This window comes from Camelus ferus, chromosome 8 (assembly GCF_009834535.1).
Source record: "Camelus ferus isolate YT-003-E chromosome 8, BCGSAC_Cfer_1.0, whole genome shotgun sequence".
NCBI classification, from domain to species: domain Eukaryota; kingdom Metazoa; phylum Chordata; class Mammalia; order Artiodactyla; family Camelidae; genus Camelus; species Camelus ferus.
The window spans coordinates 71,384,200-71,404,014 of NC_045703.1; the positions used below are offsets into that span (position 1 = coordinate 71,384,200).

At 35.5% G+C, this 19,815-nt stretch overlaps 1 protein-coding gene across 9 annotated transcripts in view; it reads right to left on the reverse strand.

The window, feature by feature from the left end:
* The window catches only part of PDE10A (phosphodiesterase 10A), a 537,273-nt gene that overhangs the window by 139,536 nt on the left and 377,922 nt on the right, over positions 1-19,815 (reverse strand). For all 9 annotated transcript variants that reach the window (XM_032485326.1, XM_032485329.1, XM_032485325.1 and 6 more), the window contains one exon: positions 14,293-14,421. In XM_032485326.1, coding sequence (XP_032341217.1) covers positions 14,293-14,421 — 129 coding nt within the window. The remainder of the gene's footprint in view (positions 1-14,292; positions 14,422-19,815) is intronic.

The following is a 19,815-nucleotide window of genomic DNA, read 5'->3' on the forward strand; positions in this document are numbered from 1 at the left end:
ATCAGTGCTGCATGATGACGTCTGTCAGGTTCTTTCTGAAGAGTAACTAAATACCTCTTTGTTCAAATACAATTCCTTTTGGTTCTCACAGGAAGTGAACAACAGTTTCAAGCATATTCTATTGAAAAATCGGAATAGATGGACTCATTGTCAGTGTGATCTGAATTTGTTATAACTTCCAAGACGTAAGTCACACAATCAACTGCAGGTACCCCTACACGTTTAAAAAGACTCCTGATTATCACGAGGAATTTCAGACCACAGAGAAGGCTGCCTGAAGTGAGCGCTCTGCACAGCACCTGAGCAAGAGACGACCTCACGCGGGGCGCTGGCACGGGGTTCTAAGGGTCCCTGCGGACTCGCTGGAGCCCCGAGGGGACTGTGGCTGCAGACCTGTGAGACGCAGCACTGACAGCCCCCATCCCTCCGGCCCAGCGCCAGGCAGAGACCACACAGCGAGGCAGACGTGTGTATCTTTCGAAGTCGTCGCAGGGATTTGTTTTAGGTTAGTAGTCAGTCTGTCATTGGATTCATTAAACAAACGTTCACTGAGTGTCCCGGGCACTGAGAAGGAAGGTCAGCGGGGCACGCTCTGCCCCCAAGGGGCCGCTGCTCCCGAGATAAGAGGCTCAGCAAAGTCACCGTCGGGGGGCGGTGTGGGGGGGGGGGGGGGCGGCCGGGGGCAGACGGCTGACTCCCAAACCTCAGGCTCTGGGCAGAGCTCTCAGCATGTGTTTTTGTGGTTAAATGTTTATGAAACTGGTAAAAGCCATGCATTTTAACCGCAGTTGATAAACACTACTCTCTCTTTTCACTCTGACCTCCTCTCCAACACACTTGTGTCATTTTGAGCAGCAATGGCGTGGCCATGGATTTATAGGATCCAACAGAAGGGAAACCGACTCGGCACATATTTAATTTGGATTTAGTGGGATATATTTATGAGTTTCCCAGTCACTACCTCTAACATACCCTGTGCCAACTCACCTAGGACACTGGGTATCAATGACACACTGGTTAACATGTGCTGTCAATACAAAAAATAAATAAATTAAAAAAAAAAAAAACAAGAACACTTGAAAAGCTCTTAACTATTATAGCTTATATATGAAGGAAGTTTGAGGCAGATTTTCCCAAATTTGACAACAATCTTAAAATATTTCATAGCATTACCTATAATGAGTTATAAAGCTAAAAGAAAATTTTCTAAATTACCAACATTTAAAAATATTATTTTTCCCAATCATGTTAACAGAAGACTGAATTATCTTTCATCCTCTCTATGGAAAACGATATTACAAAGTCATGATATAGAGATCCAGAAGTATGTATACAAAATACATGCAAAACCAGTACAAGAAGGATGGTCAGAAAGGTAGTTAATGTAGAGTTACGTTAAATTTCTGGATTTGCGTGATGTTTTCAACTTTTAAAGATTCTTAATTTAAGGTCACTTCTTTTCTTGATCCAAAGAAATAGTCACTTTTATACCTACTTTTCTTTACAGTCTCTCTCTCTCGAGCCTCACAAAACATGGACTTAGTCCTATGCAGGCAGGGATGCTGTGACAGAAATGGGCACATCTAAATCAACCCGGGAACGTCCCCTGAAGACTTCCAAAAACATGTAACAACTGAATTGAACTTAAAAAAAAAAATCTTTTAATTAAAAAAACTGTGATAAAATTCACATAACATAAAATTTACCATTTTAACCATTTCTAAGCATACAGTTTAGAGGTATTTTGTATCGTGACATTATTGTGCAGTCAATCTCCAGAACGTTTTCATTTTGCTAAACTGAAACTCTGTACACATTAAATACTAATTCCCCATTCCTCCTTCGCCTCAGCCCCTGGCACCAACCATTCTACTTTCTGTCTCTAAGAATTTGTCTACTCTAGGTACCACATATAAGCAGAAACACACAGTACTTGTCCTTTCATGACTGGCTTGTTTCATTTAGCATAATGTCCTCAATGTCCTCAAGGTCCATCCATGTTGCAGCAGGTGTCAGGATTTCCTTCCTTTTTAAGGCTGAATAATACTCCATTGTATGTATGTACCACATTTTGCTTATCCATTCATCTGTCATTGGACACATGGGTTGCTTCCAATATCTGGCCATTGCAGATGATGTGATGTTATGATGTAACAGATCTATTTCAGTTTCCCCACCTATAAACTGGGGATGATAATAATATCCTTCTCGTAATATTATTGTAAGAATCAGCTGAATTAATAAATGCAGAACACTTAGAATGTCAACACTTCGTTGACAAATAAGTAATACACTAGTATTTGCTATTATTATTTGAAAAATTAACCTTTTACACAAATTTGTAACTCTTTACTTCTTTTTATTATTTGAGTAAATCAACTTTTTTTATCCATAGGAACATCTGCTAAATTATTATTTTTTTCTTAATAGCATAAAAATTAGTTTTTTAAATTTTCTTTTTATAAAGAAGTATATGGTTTTTCTGCAATCTTATGGGCTTCACTATATTCATTCGTTCCTTCTTCCTATAAATGTTTACTAGCCAGGCACTAGTTTTATTTCATAAAACTTTGATCAATTTATATCAGTAATCTTCCGCTTTACTGAAACTTTGCACTGTTCATATTGTATTTTTTCATTCAATGATTAATTAGAGCAAGAATCCTACATAACAAGATACTGTTCTAGGAAATAGAATGCAATTCTTAAAAATAATTTAAATATATGCTATATGTTACATTTTTAAGTGTATATGGGGAATATATGTCTTTTTATGTGAAAAAATATAAGAAAAAATATTTTACATCTAAAATCATTCTTTTTCTAATTTTCTCTTTAGAGTTTCAAACAAACAAAAAAGAACTGAAGTCAAATATCTTAGAAACAGTCAGTAATTTAACTTATTTTAAGTTTCCTTTCTTCGTATGAGAATTTCATACAATTTATGGAGAAAGTTCCAATAGGACTTACCCTAGAACTTAAATTTTGTAGCCTCACAGTAAAAGGTTGTATAGAAAGCTGGATCAGCACTACAGTATGAGGACAATTATAAGCCAGACTGAAATCTGAGTGCCTCCACTGATGTCTAAAAGACATTTCAAGGCTTTGAGAAACATCATTAAGAAGACCATCTCAAATAACTCTCATACAGATAAAATTAGGAAAATAAATATGGCGTTTATAATACATATTTCAGATAAGGAGTTTTGAGTATGATTGATCTAAGGACCCTTGACTTCTAAAACCCTCAGCCTGAGATTAATTTCTAAAACATCCCTGGAATTAATGGTTCCTTTGCTGATTACAAGTTCTTCATGTTTACAGCTACTCCAAGATAAAGCATTCCCTTCCCCATTTTTATCATTTCCTGTTCAACTGTTATGGAAGTTTGAGAACCATCCTTGTTTTGTTATGTCTCTACTCAATGTTCTGTGCTTTATGAGTCATTCTTGATAATGTTTCATGATTTACACAGATTAAAGAAACGAGCTCTTTCCTTCTTCGTCAATCTTGTTCACTCAATGCTCACTTTTCCCCAAATACATTCAGTGTTTTACCACTAGGTTTTAAATGGTGCCCAAGCCAAAAGGAGCATTTATTTACTCCACTTGAAAATATTAAAGTCATATAGGTTCTATAAAAAGTTTCCAACAAAGCTTTATTTCTTGATATTTCATAAACACTAGAAAGATACACACTTTTCGCCTCAATTTCAAAATACTGAGCTACTGCATTAAGACATCTGCAAGTAAGTTATCAGATACTTGATACTGGCACAACAAACCATCAAATAAATGTGCTGATGAGTTCTGAGAAGATGACAACTGACCAGAGGTCAAAACTTCACTGTACTGATTTTTTTTTCACACCAAAAAAGATATTCTAGATTGTGAAAATACATTCAAAACATGCTGCTCTCAAGATAAAGCCCAAAGCCCTTGACCATGACCAAAAAGGTCTTGCAAGAGCAATTCTCTGCTCACATCCACATCCTCTTCCTCCACAATGCTCCAAAAAACCCCCTTCCACCTCTGGAGTCTTCCAACTCTTTCTCGCTCTCTTCTATCTAGCAAATTCATCCTTCAGACCTCAGCTTACTTTCTACTGTCTCAGAGAACCCTTTCCAAGTCCCAGACAAAATGAGATCCTCTTGTCAAATGCACTAGTCAGACACCAACCTTCCTTTTTAGCACTTTCTAAAAAGAATTTTCTAGTTTTATTGATATAATTGACATACAGCACTGTGTAAGTTTAGGGTGCACAGCGTAATGATTTGACTTACATATACTGTGAAACAATTATCACAGTAAGTTCTGTTAGCATCCATCATCTCATATAGATACAGTTAAAAATTTTTTCCTTGTGATGAGAACTCTTAGGATCTAGTCTCTTAACTTGCATCGATATCACACATCAGTGCTAAATATAGTTATTATGTTGTACATTACATTCCTAGTACTTATTTATCTTATAACTGGAATTTTGTACCTTTTGACTAACTTCATCCAAATTCCCCCTCCCGTCAGCTGACCCCTCACCTCCGGAAACCACAAATTTGATCTCTTTTTCAATTCATTTTTTTGATTCCACATCAAACTGAGATCATACAGCATTTGTCCTCTGTCTGACTTAGCAGAATGCCCTCAAAGTCCATGTTGTCGCAAGTGGCAGGATTTCCTCGTTTTTAATAGCTGAATGATATTCCATTGTATATATATACCACAATTTCCCTACTTAATTGTCTATCAATGGACATTTAGGTTGTCGTGATGTAACGTTAGACTATTGTAAATAATGCTACAGTGAACATGGCAGTGCAGATATTTCTTTGGCATAGTGTTTTCATTTCTTTGGATATATTCCCAGCAGTGGAATTACTGGATCACATGATAGCTGTATTTTTATTTTTATGAGGAACCTCCACATTGTTTTCCATTGTGACTGTATCAATTTACATTCCCACCTCCAGTGTACAAGGGTATCCTTTTCTCCACATCCTTGCTAACATTTGTTACCTTGTCTTTTTGACACTAGCCATTCTCACAGGCATAAGTTGGTTTTGATTTGCACTCCCCAAATGATTCTTGATTTTGAGCATCTTTTCATGTACTTGTTGGCTATTCAGGTATCTTTTTTGGAAAAATGTCTATTCATGTCCTTTGCCCATTTGTAAGCTGGATTATTTGCTTTGTTTTTATTTTTGTTTTTTGCTATTGAATTGTGTAGGTTCCACACATATTTTGTGTATCCATCCCTTATCAGATACTGTTTGCAAATACTTTTTCCCATTCCATAGGATGCCTTTTCATTTTGTTCATTGTTTCTTTTGCTGTGCAGAAGCTTTTAGTTTGATGTAGTCCCACTTGTTTATTTTTGTTGTTGCTCGTTCTTGGAGGTGTCATATCCAAAATATCACTGCCAACACCCATGTCAAGGAGATATTTTTCCTTTGTTTTCTTCTACGAGTTTTATGGTTTCAGGTCTTATTGAGTCTTTAATCCATTTCAAGTTAACTTTTATGAATAGTATAAGATAGAGGTCTAGGTTTTATTCTTTCATGTGTGAAAATCCAATTTTCCCAGTCTCATTTATTGAAAACTGTTTATTCTCCAGTGAGTATTTTGGGTCCATTGTCCAATATTAGTTGACATATGTTTTGGTTTATCTCTAGGCTCTTGATTCTGTTTCCATCTGTCTGTTTTTGTGCCAGTACCATACAGTTTTCATATCTATAGCTTGAAATTAGAAAGTGTGATACCTACCATTTTGTTCTTTCTAAGGATTGCTTTGGCTATTTGGGGTCTTCTGTGGTTCCATATAAATTTTAAGATTGTTTTTTCTACTTCTATTAAAAAAAGCCACTGGAATCTTGACAGGGATTGTGTTGAATCTATAGATATTAATTTTTCTTATCCACTTATTTGTGTCTTCTTTGATTTCTTTCATCAATATCTTGTGGTTTTCAGAGTAGAGATATTTCACCTCCTTGGTTAAATTTATTCCTAAATAATTGTATTGTTTTTGATGCTACTGTAAATGGGATTGTTTTATTTCCTTTTAAAACAATATGCTGTTAGTGTATAGAAACACCACTGATTTTTGTATCCTTCCATTTTCCTGAATTAGCTGATTAGATCTAACAATTTTTTGGTGGTGTCTTTAGTATTTTCTATATATAAAATCATGTCATCTGCAAATAGAGACAATTTTGCATCTTCCTTTCCAATTCTGATACTTTTTATTTCTTTTTCTTGCCTGATTGCTCAGACTAGGACTTCTACTACTGTGTTGAACAGGAATGGTGAGAATGGGCAGCTTGTCCTGTTTCTGAGAACAGGAGAAAAACTTTCAACCTCAATACTTTTCATAGCTGTTTTAAGATGAGGGGACTGAGCTGAAGGTGGTAGAAAGGTACAAACTTCCAGTTATTAGATAAGCTATTATATAAGTGAGGATTCAACGTACAGCAGGATGACTATAGTTAATACTCTATAGTATATTTGGAAGTTGCTAAGGGGGTAAACCCTAAAAACTATCATCACAAGGAAAAAAATATATAATTGATTTAAATAATTATAGTTAATTACATACTAGCTTTTGCCCCGTTTAGACAGTAAGTTTCATTACAACAAATTCATGTTCAATGCTTATTAGCAAATGCTAAGCACACAGGAGATATCTGGTAAGTTTGAATAAATTTATAAACCTAAAATGATGACTCTGGGACAAAAACTGGGCTGTATGCTTTGCTAGACTCCATTTTAGCCACCAACTGCCTATGTGATTGGAAGCTAACACATTAGGGCAGGGGGAAGGGAGAGGCAGGAAAAGCCAATAATAAAGGGTTAGTGAATACAGAATAAATGTTTATTGTCCCTTGCCACAGAAAAGTGGCCAAACAAGCAGAGGTATTTGGTTTAAACTGAATTAGAATTATTGAAAACTGGGGCAAATCCCTCCATACAAGAAAAACTCCAGAAGTTTTCTTTTAATGTTTCTTCTATTTCTTTCTTAGTATAAAAGCAACATGTATAAGAATAATATAAACATACCTATGAATCCCCTAAATCAAAAAACAACCAGAAATATTTTACTAGCTCCCTGTCTATGCATTTACATGTAATTATTATCTTGTGAAAAGGTGATAATATAGTCTGTTTTGCACCTCACCATACTTTAGCAAAGCTGTCAATTAAACATCTATTTTGGATTTTCACATTGTTTCCACTTTTCCTATTACAGTCAACGCATAACGTGAATAAATAGCTAAAATGAAATGAGTAGAAAGACAAAAAATTTAACACCAATTTCTCCCATTCTTAAAATAAGAAAAAAATGTTTTCAAGATGTGAAATCTGTAGCAGCAAAATGACTCCACGGCATATCAAAATTGCCAGCCCTTCAAAAGCAAGCAAAAAAATCCAAAAACTTAAAAAAAAAAAAAAAAGAGGGACTAAGCGTATCCATTTTAACCAAACATCTATTTGAACTGAACTGTTGTGTTAGCCAGCTTGCTTTCGACCACCCTACTGCTTCCTATCAAATTGCTTCTACCCAGAATTTTCTGTGCCAAATCCTCCCTCTTCAGGCCCTCCCAGGAGCAGGTCAGCAGGGCCTGCAGCCCTGCCTTGTTCCTGCCACTCCCCCAGCCAACAGCAGCTCCACTCGTGCTCTTCCACAGGCCCCCCAAGACCTGGGACAGCGGTTCTCGAAAAACACTAGCTTGCGTTAGAACTACCTGGAGGGCTTGTCAAAACACAGACTGCCGGTTCCTCCACAGGCACTTCTGACTCAGGAAGCCTGGGACGGGACCCAAGCTACGGCATTTCTGAGGGGATCCCAAGTGATGCTGACGTTAAACTAAGGATGACACTTTGAGAAGCAGTAGCCTAGATCGACAACCAAGTCCTGCAAAAGCCTTCTCCATTTCCATACCTCTTAACGACCCGCACTCTCACAAGTGCTGTCCTGACAAACTGTACCACACAATTTAACCCTCAACTGTACACCCTCAGTTGCTGTACTCTCATGGTTTCATAGCTTTTTTCCACACCACAAGGTCCTGAGTCCCTCAAGGGCAGTAAACACAAGAAACAGTGCTCCTGTGACTTGCAAAGAGCCCAGAACACAGCAGATAGGCACACGTGATTAATATAACACACAGGCCCCATCTGAATGGCTAAAAGCAAACTGTGTGGATTTTGGTGTGGACTCAAGCAAATCTAATTCTACTAAACATTTCTATTTGCTAGACATTATGCTAGGTATTTTCAAATACACACAATCAACAAGTACTGAATTAATCTTATTCTCAGATTATGTGGCCTTGAGGGAAGCAAGTTTACATTCCTTGTTCTCCAGTTACATTCCCATAGTAGGTACTACACAGTTACCTGTCAGCTGGCATACTGAGTAACTAGCTAGAGAAATGAGTAGTACCTGGTCACATTCCAGCTACAACTCACCACTCAAATCAGTGTTTCTGGAAATGATTATTCAACCTCTGGTCAGATAATCCAGATTAATGTTAAATCTTCAGGAAGCTTTTAAGGGGTAAATTAAAACACATACACATACATGTGCACGTGCATGCACACACACACACTGAGAAATGGTTATACCACTTATCTTTCACAGGCTTTTATTTTATTTTTAAAAATCTGTGTCACATGAAACAAAATTTTAAATGCTGGAAAAAATTCTACTAAATAGATGCAATGACTTTTACTACACATCTTTTTCTATAACATGTTCAATTAACAAATACAATTTTCATAAAAAAAACCCAACAAAAACGAAGTATTTTCAAAATCTATTAGCTCATAACATTTTCATTAGTTAAAATCCCCTGCAAGCAAAATTTTTACTTAAGAAATGTAGTAACAATGTTGAATACACAAATAGTAGCTACCACTGATAGGAACTTTCCAGGCAGTATAAAAACTGCTTCAGAAACCAGTCTACCTGTAACAAAGCTATTGAATTTATCTGAATTAGTTTCAATCACTAACAATATTTGTGATGATCTTAATCTTTTAAATGATCAAAGTCCCAGTCAACTTGATTGAGTGCTAAGGAGCCTAAACACTCTCAAAAAGAATGTATCACAGAAACATCTTTAACAGTAACATGTGCAACTAACAGAAGTAATGAGACACGTCAAGTCAACTCTCTACAAATGAATGAATGTCAACTTTATCCTCCTTCTAGGTACCAGATGGCGAATTCATGTTTATTTATAGTTCCGATCAAGGCACTGAATGTGCAACACATTTTCTGGTTTCCAAAAAAAAAAAAAAGAAGAAGAAGAAGAAGAAGAAGGATATGAAAGTTCTATATGAAAATGTAGTTTCAATATTTGAGACAAAGTAATTTCAAGGAAAAGAGAGAAAGTGCCCAAAGTGAAGTTCCAAGGAAACCATTCCAATTATGTATTTTTTCTTATTCATGGTACGTGCTAATAGTTAACACATCATTTATTAGTCTCTTACTTACTGAAATCTAACATTGTATGCTTTGGCAACGTGATTCATGCCTTGTTAACTTAATGTCCTGCTACATTATATACACCATCACAGAAACCATATGCTATATACTAAGTAGGACAAATGCTACTTAGGTCCTATTTTAGGCTGTATATAGTTAAGTTTAGGGGCGTAATTTAAATCCCACTAATTCTAAGTATGAAATAACTAACAGTTTTATTTGAATGAAAATTAAATCTCATCTAGAGAATCATGGAGAGGTGAAAAACCTGGTGACTACATTGAGTGAAACAAGAAACCATTCATGTATTTGTTGCAGGCAGTTGACGGCACCAATATTTTCATTATCAAGTATTTGACATTTACAGGTATACTTGATAGTCATATGCTCTGCTAATATATTTTAGACATAGAAATATGATAATAATAATTATTACTGGCCATAAAAGATGACACTGCTACTCATAATTCTTAAATTATTTGGGTTCAAACAATCACCCCATTGAATAAATAGCTTCTCCTTAGGAAATAAATATTAGTTAGACTCTGAGGGTTTTAAACAAAATCTACATATTTTAAATGTTATTCTATTACCAGAAGATGTCAGTCAGTTATGGTGACTTCCAGTGTTCTCACTTCTTCATGTACCCTTTCCTAATTCCACCAATATCGCCACCTAGTAATTGTTAATAAGAGGCCATCGCTGAGAGTCAAGGTAATGATTCTTCCTGCACTGAAATACTGGAATGGTGATACGGCTGTGAAATTGTTTTCCATCTTAATATGTTCTTACAAGAAATGCAAATGGTTGGATCTTCATCATATCCTAATGCTTATTTATTAATTTTAAATTCATAGTTTGATATGAATTTAAATAGTTAAATAGTTTAGTAATCTGAGTCTTGAGGAGTACCAGCTGAGACTGTCAAATTTACTCTGCATAAAAATTATCATAAAATATAACATTTAGTAAAACAATTCATGACTTTGATAACTTTCTTCCATTCCTAAGTTTTTCCCAAATGGAAGTATGGTTGTGTGAGTGTAGAGGCTTCAGTGCTTTCTGAGGAAATTTTTAAATATCCTCTAAATGAATACATGAGGTTATAAAAGAAATAAATGCTATCTCTTATTTCCAAACATCACTAAAAATCAATTGTTTGGAATTTAGGATCAGAGGTCAACCTTCAAAAGGTAGTTTGTCTCGGAACTATGACTGAACTTCACGCATTTGAAATGAAAATGGTATGAAAGTGAGAAAATTAAACTGAAAACAGTAACAGTAAAGACTTCTGAAATTTAAAATCTCTGAGGTCATGTGGTGGTGGCCACGTTTCCCAAACCCACTTCTCTTCAACACAGAACAGAAGACTCACTGTGTCCCATCCTTCACAAGACCACTCTGGCTCAGACAGAAAGCAGAAACTTCTGTCTTCTTGTATTTGTTGAACTGTGAATTCCTTAGAAAGTTAATAATCCCAGTACCCAAATGGTGCCTTTAATCCACTGATTAAACGAAAAATGTTTACAGAGCCACCTGTTATGCATCAAGTGTGCTGTGAGGTGAAGGATACAAAAATAACCATGAATCACCTAGTCCATGACCTCAGGTTGCTCAGAGAGTTACTGTCTGGTGATTCTATGAAGCACAAGGCTCTGGACCTTCGGTGATCCTTTAGCGTCCCTTGGCTCAGCTTCAACACCTACAAGTGAACCTGGGCTTACCTGCTCTTCACTAATTCAGCCAGATGTAAAACGGTGAATGTATGTGAAATGCTCTGGAAGTTACAGCTGCTCTATGGTCACACAGTACTGATCCGCAATAAACATCACTGCAGTCCAAGTAAAATATGCCAGGCATTCTCTACTTTTTAAGCATTTTGCCTTCTGAGCACCAAGCAAACAACAGTTGCTGAATAAAATACTAAATGAATGAAGAAAAACTAGCTTTTTTTGATAGCACAAAGTCATCATTAAAAACACTTAAAAATAAATAAATAAACATAAAAACACTTTCAAGCAGTATGAAAACTGGCCATTTTGAAGGCAAATATAATTTTGTAATTTAAATAACCATGCCTTTATTCGTTTATTTAAAACTTAACTTTTCACATACGATCTTTCTCTAAGCAGAATATACATTTACACGATTTTCTGTCTCCTCAGTGTAGATCATTTCCATGTGAGGCTGTTTATCAGTGGTTAAAAAAATAAATAAGATAAATATTTATAATGTACAAAGCTTTGTACAATTCCAGCACAGTTTTCCTTACTTCATTTTCTTTTTACTAAACTGACACAAAATGAAACAATTTGGATAGCCTTGTCTCATTTTTAACAAACTATGCTCCAAGACTTTCTACCATGCTTTCTGTTTCTGGGGCCATGCATGGAAATGGAAACACTCTCAAAAAATCCTCCCAACAAAAATTTTCTTCCTCAGGAAATTTTCAATGAAGCAATTTGGAAGTAGAATAAGGCCTATGTGAGAAGAACACAAACTTTTAAAAAATAATAAGAGGGTGAGGGAAAATAAACAAAATCCTTCAAAGAACCATTACTTTAATCCACACCTATATAAATAAAATAGAGATTTAACTGGCTTTCCATCTTTAAGAAGACTGGAAAAAGAAAAAAAAAAGGACACTATGAACTCTTCTACAAAACAGAATCAGACTCGCAGACGTAGTAAGCAATCTTATGGTTACTGGGGGAAGGGTTTGGAGGGGGTGGGAAGGGGTGGGGAGTTTGAGATTTGCAAATGTTAGCCACTATATGTAAAAATAGATTAAAAAAACAAGTTTCTTCTGTGTCACACAGGGAACTATGTTAAATACCTTGTAATAACCTTTAATGAAAAAAATATATGTGTGTATATGCATGACTGGGACATTGTGCTGAACACCAGAAATTGACACATTGTAACTGACTGTACTTCAGTAAGAAATAATTAATTTTTTAAAAAAGAAGAAGAGGACTGGGCAATGCTTTCATCACACAAGTTTAGTGCTAAACCTCATTTTTAAGCAGTCTGTGAGGGCCATGCTATAGAATCCCACTGAATACAAAGTGGATGTAATGAGATACATTCTTGTGATAAGCTCCCTTGAGGAGGTCCCAGACTGCACAGGCAGAATTAAAGGTTCCTTCTAATACCCTTCCACTGCAAACCGCTCACATCCTTACTACAGCTGGTGCATTCTGCAGTGTGGCTACCTCTGTGCCTGTCCCAACCACTAGCGGATGTGGACGAGCCCAGGTGGGCATCCCATTCAGGCTCTTCACTGTCAGTCTCATCAACAGTCTCCACCCTTCCACAGGGTTGCTGTCAAAATCATCTCCTTATAAGGACAAGTTGCTCCTTCAGCATAATTGAACATTATTTCAGTTACACATTACTATCCTTAATAATCATTTAACTCTTAAGCATATGTATTAAGCAGTTTAAAGTATTATTTGGTTAATTAATATAGAAAACCGATTTGGAAGCTATAGAATGCCATCCAAATATTTACAAAAATCTAAAAGTTATCTACTGCTGCAACACTAAAACAGTATGCAAATTTTTTTCATTTTCTAAGAACTATACTCAATTTCACATCTCACAGATATCATATATTCTTGCACTAAATTGCTGAAATTTGCATCTTTATATAATATTCCTTAAGAACAACTCAGTTAAACTTTTGAAAGTGTCAAACATCTCAAACTGTTTTCCAATGTGTAAGCTTGGTAATGGATGAAATACGCCACGTCAGATTTTGTTCTCAGTATTACTGCCATGATTGTCTTGAACAGAATATGCCTCTCTGACTTGTGGGCAGTTCTCTCCCTCTCTCTCTCTAAATCCACATGTACATGCATACACATTTCACGCACACCCATACACAGGCACCTTAAAGACAATTTTGTTTCAATACCAAAAGCTCTCTTTTTAAAAAATTTACCTCTTTTTATTATAAAAATTACATAAGACAATTGCAGAAACTCTCAAATGTAGAGTGAGGAAGATCTGCTTCAAGCAGCACACTGGTGGCACAGCTCCACCAGCGTAACATTTTACTGATGGTCATTTTTCAATTTTAAATGTAGCATTTTTATTATACTGAATAAACTTCCAGAAAAATAGTGTATATATTTGTGTTTTTAATATAAAAGTTCTTCATATAGTTAAAATCACATATAAATTCTAACTTCTACTGTAAAAGCACATTCATAGAAATGAGAAGTCATATTTGGCCAACTATAAATTCATTTAAAGCCAAATCCAATATATTAACATAGATTCAACTTGAGGAGAAATTTATTTGACTTCACATTCATTTTGAGTCCACTTTTCTTTGTTTCATAATTATAACTGTATCTTAAGTTTGAGTGTAAATGAGATGTTTCATGCAAGTCAAGAGTTCTTTTCCTACTGTGAACATGTAAAAATTGTTTGCAAAACTCATTTTGCAAAATGTAATAATATAAACAATATTTGAAATATATAAAGAATATTTTATAATCATTAATAATAATCATAAAATAAAATAAAGTCTGATACTGATCTCTGCATTTTTAAACGTGGTCATGAGTAAATAAATTTTCAAGAATTCTTTGCCAAGATTTTTTTAGTTAAGGATCAGTCTTTTGTATTTATTTCTCCTCAATCTAATTGATTTTATCTTTTTAAACAGAATAAAACTCTTACAGAATTAAAGTACAAATATTTGTCTTTATTTTACTTTCTAGCGTGTATTAAATATTTGTTTTTTGTTGCTATAAACTAGAAAATCATCCACACTCGATCTGAATGAGATCTTACCTTCTGGTTTGTTGTTTTTCCTCTTCAGCCATTTTTCTACAGTCTCTGCACTAACACTTTCAGATACAAATTCATCTAATACCTGGGGGTGAAGAGAAAGATACGCCTTCACTTTTTCATCTGTCAGACCTGTAAAAGAATTGAAAAGAACAGAATTAACCAATATGACATCTTCATTCACATCAAAGGTATAAAAAAAACTGACACATTATACAGACTGATTTAACATATAATTTTTTAAAAAAGATTTATATACATATAGTGGAATATTACTGATCCATGAGAAGGAATGAAGTTCTAACATACAAGAACCTTAAGAATATGGTCAATAAAATAAGCTAAACATTAAGGGTAAAAGTTATATGATTCTGCTTATATGAAATACCTAGAACAGATAAATTCATAGAGACAAATTAGATTAGGGGCTTCCAGGAGCTGAGGGAGAGGAGAACGAGGAATTATCTGTTTAGTGCATACAGAGTTTCTGTTTCGGGTAAAGGCAAAGTTCTGGAAGTAGGTGAGGTGATGGTTGCACACACTGAGTATAAATAATGACACTGGTTATACACTTGATATGATTAAAATGGCAAATTTTATGTGATTTATATTTTACACTATGAAAAAGTAGTAAAACAAAACATAAAGTTTGAACTTTAGCAATTTAAACCAAAGCCATTACATCATGTCACAAAGTTGTTTCCAACAACACATTTTAGTGTTATATTTGAACTGATGCTTGATTCTAGCGTTGTGCAATGAAGCCTTACAATGTACTTATATTTTTTGGTAAGTAATTATCATAGATTTAATACGTAAGGTAAGTGAAACTCAGGCAATAGTACCAAACAGGAGAATTAAGCCCTGGTGCATTTTAGGTGCTAATAAAACATGTGTAACAAGTTCTTCTCTTTTACTGTTTACAACACAGATTATCCTTTTTCTCAGGGCCACTAAATCCAATGATATAATTAGTGTTCAGTTCAAAATAATCTGAACATTTTGTAAATGATGCTCTATAGACGTAGTCAGTTTCACTGAAATAACTTCCATAGTCAGATAACAACTGTTGAATATACACAGAATTTTCAAACAAAAAATTTTACATATTTTCAAGTAGAAAACATGAAATCATATGTGTTCAAACTGCTTCTTCATGTTGGTATGCGATTCCATCAAGCGCCTCCAAGCCACAATCTGGCTATCAATACTTACTGCTCAGTGGCTGTAATTATTTGGGCTACTGTATCCTCTCTGTCAATTATTCAATAAATTACCATCCTTAGGCACCAGTTAGATGAAAAAGGCAATGCAAAATTGTACTTTTAGACACAGAAAAGAAAAAAGCAAGCACATGAAACAATCTGGATAGGCTCGTCTAATTTTTAACAAACTGCGCTCCAAGACCTTCTACCACGCTTCTGCCAGAGCAAGTGTATCTTTATGACTTCACGGAACAGGCTGCATGTTTTCACCACCAGACAAGGCACAGATTTTATATGTTAATTTTTATGTTAATTAATTCTGCTGGATATTAAAATCACAGCTGTATGATTCCGCAGCTGGTATTATTGAGAAGGCAAGGGATTCCTTTCAACAAATTCAGTATTTAAATAGTTAATTTAAACTATACAGATACATACGTATCTCATATGTATAATACATAATTACACAGTTGTATCAAATAAAAGAAAAACAAGGCCCTGCCCGTGTTCACCCTGCAGAAGAGCAATGACATAAAATTCAATTTGAGAAATTCTACAAGTTGCTAAAAACAAGAGACTTACTCAAGTTAAGAGAGAGCTCTCTTGACAAAGCAAGTTACCATCCCCAGATACAAAAGGCATAGGATATAGGAATAAGCTGACAGCTAATTTGACCTCAAGAAGACAAAATAAATGTCATACTTTATGTCCTTCATAGTGGTACATACTCAACATCTGATTCCTTCTTAAAACACAATGACACAACGCAGCTCCTATCCTAACTTCCCATTCTCTCTTTACTTCTGCTTTCTCTTCAATAATGTATGATAACAAAATCTGAGTCAGGAATATTAGTATATTTTTTATCTCTAGTCTTTGGAAATTCTTCCATCACCTCAAGCTCCATCCTGACTCAAAATCAAATATATCTCCTTCCTACTTATTCCCAAAGTGATTTTAACTCTCAACTTTCTTTTTCTGTTACTATTACTTCTCCATTTCCACCAGAATCCAGGCTGAAAACAGTCATAATTGATTCACTGTTACTTCACTTCATCTTAGTGCATATTACACGAGTCCTATTTGCCAAATTACATATTAGCTAAAGGAACTGTATCTAAAATATACAAAGAAAATAATGCCATTTGCAGCAACATGGATGGACCTACAGATCATCATTCTAAGTGAGCCAGAAAGAGGAAAAATACCATATGGTATCATTCATATGTGGAATCTTAAAAAAAAAAAGAAAAGAAAAGAAAAAGAAGGACACTATGAACTCATCTACAAAACAAAACAGACCCACAGACATAGTGAACAATCTTATGGTTACTGGGGAAAGAGGATGGGAAGGGATAAATTTGGGAGTTTGAGATTTACAAATGTTAGCCACTATATATAAAAATAAGTTTAAAAAAAGTTTCTTTTGTAGAGCACAGGGAACTATGTTCAATATCTTGTAATAACCTTTAATGAAAAAGAATATGAAAACAAATATATGTACGTATATGTATGACTAGGACGCTGTACTGTACACCAGAAATTGACACATTATAACTGACCGTACTTCAATAAAATAAATAAAATTAAATAAAATATACAAAGAATGATTAAAACTCAACAAGAAAAAAACCCAATTAAAAATGAGTTGACAAGATCAGACAGCAGCCAAGATGGCAGAGCAAAAAGACCCTGAGCTCACCTTCTCTCACAAGCACACCAAAATCACAACTCTCTGCATAACAATCATCAATGAAAAGGACTGGAACCTACCAGAGACATAAAGAAGGAACTACAATGAGACCAGTAAGAGGGCTAACTCGCGATGTAATCAAATCCCACATTCCCCGGCGCCCGGGGCGGGGGTTGACCCACAAAAAATTACGTTGCACAGATTCTCCCACAGAAATGAGTTCTGAGCCCCAGGTAAGGTGAGTCCTGTGTGATCTGCCTGGGAGAGGATTCTTGAAAGTTTGTGCCAGATCTTCATAGTCTTCACCCGGTGCCCCTTCCCACTTTGCTGACTTGACATTGCATCCTCTTTTGTGATAAGAGATCTTAACCATGAGCATGACTACACGCTGTGTCCCGGAGTCCTCCTAGCAAATCACCGAACTTAGAAGTAGTCCTGGGAATCCTCAACACAGCGACCGTCTTTGTTAAGTAAATTAATCACTGAGTCATTATTTGCCCTATGTGATTTTGCAGATGTAGAGATGTAGCGCTGCAAACTGTTCCCGGTCCTTAAAGATCAGAGATGTACCCAAGTCAGAAAGCAAGTGTCCAAGCAAGGGACCCCATCTTTCCATTCCCCACGGCTCCTCCTCAAAGTATCCGCCCTGAGACCAGATGAGATTCATTTCTTTGTTATATTACGTTCATGTCCTCTTTTTCCATCTGAAGAGTTTGAATGTCTATATTCAGTTTTCTGAAAAATGACAATTTCTTTACTATTTGAATATGTTTTTCTAATTCTGACATCCTTCAATACACATATAATATAGCTCCAATTCTGGAACTAGATTCCTGTGTATACAATAATATGAAAGTCTTTATGTCAAAGTTCTTCCCCACAATGTGCTGGTGTACAAGAGTTTATAAGTATAAGGATTTATTTAGCAGTTCCTTTTAGCCATTTATCAAATAAGGGAAGCAATTAATGGGCTCTACAGTTAATTTCCTTTTTGGCTTCTGTATTTAAAAAGGCAAAGTCCTTTATATGCAATGAATAGAGGTCATCATGTGAGAGAGGTAAATGATTTTCAAAATCATTAAAATGGCTCCAAAGTTACAAAACAAAAATGAATACATGAGATGCTTTTTTGGATTATGTCAAACCCCACAGCCAATGACACCATTCTTTTTAACCAAGGAGGACAAACAGGGAATAAAGTAAAAACAAATGCCATATTGTTTTTTCACAGAAATTTCTAAAAAGTCTTAAAATTTGTTCAGCCCCACAAAAGATCCCAACAAGCCAAAGAAATACTGAGAAAGAACAACAAAGCTGAAGACATCACAACTCCCAATGTCAAACTTTATAACAAAGTTACAGTAATCAAGACAGCATGGTACTGGCACAAAAACAGACACACAGAATCAATGGAGCAGAACTGAGAGCCCAGAAATAAACTCTCAAATATACAGTCAACCAACATTTGACAAAGGAGTCTAGAAGACTCAATGGGGATAGATCATCTCTTAAATAAATGGTGTTGGGAAAACCAGATGACCCCATGCAGAAGGACGGAAGTGGACCCCTATCTTAGACCACTCACATAAATCAACCCAAAATGGATCAAAGCCTTAAACATAAAGACTGAAACCATAAAACTTCTAGAAGAACACATATGGAAAAGGCTCCTCGACATTGGTATTGGCAAAGATGTTCTGGCTATGACACCAAAAGCACAAGTAACCAAAAGTAAACAAGTGGGACTACATCTAACTAAAAAGCCTCTGCACAGCAGAAACAATCAGCAAAACAAAAGGCAATCTATAGAACTGGAGAGAATATGTGCAAACTGTCTACCTGCTAAATGGCTAATATCCAAAATATATAACGATTCACACAACTCAATAGCAAAAATAAATAAATAAATCCAATTAAAAATGAGCAAAGGACTTCAAGAGACATTTTTTCAAAGACATACAAACGGGTCAATAGATGAGGGCATAAAGGTACTAAACATCACTAATCATCAGGGAAATACAAGTCAAATGGCAGCGAGGTCACCTCACACCTGTTAGCATGTCGTCAAAAGGACAAGAGATAATAAGCATTGGCAAGAATATGGAGAAAAGGGAACCCTTGTGCACTGCTGGTGGGAATGTAAACTGGTGCAGCCACTATGGAAAACAGTATGAAAGTTCCTCAAAAAATTAAAAATAGAACATGAGATCCAGCAATTCCATTCTGGATATATATATGAAGGAAATAAAATCACTGTCTTGAGAAGATATATCTATAACCCCATCTTCCTTGCAGCATTAATCATAATAGCCAAGTCATGGAAACAACTTTAGTGTCCATCAACAGCTGAGTGGATAAAGAAGTTGTGGTACACACACACACACACACACACACACACACACACACACACACACACAAATGGAATATTATTCAGCCATAAAAAGGAAGGACGATCCTGCCTTTTGTGACTACATGGATGGACACTGAGGGCATTATGCTAAGTTAAATAAGCAAGACAGAGAAAGACAAATACTGTATGATTTCATTTTTATTTCATTGTATGTGGAATCTTAAAAAGTCAAACACGAAGAGAATAGAATGGTCATTGCCAGGGGCTCAGGGTTGGGG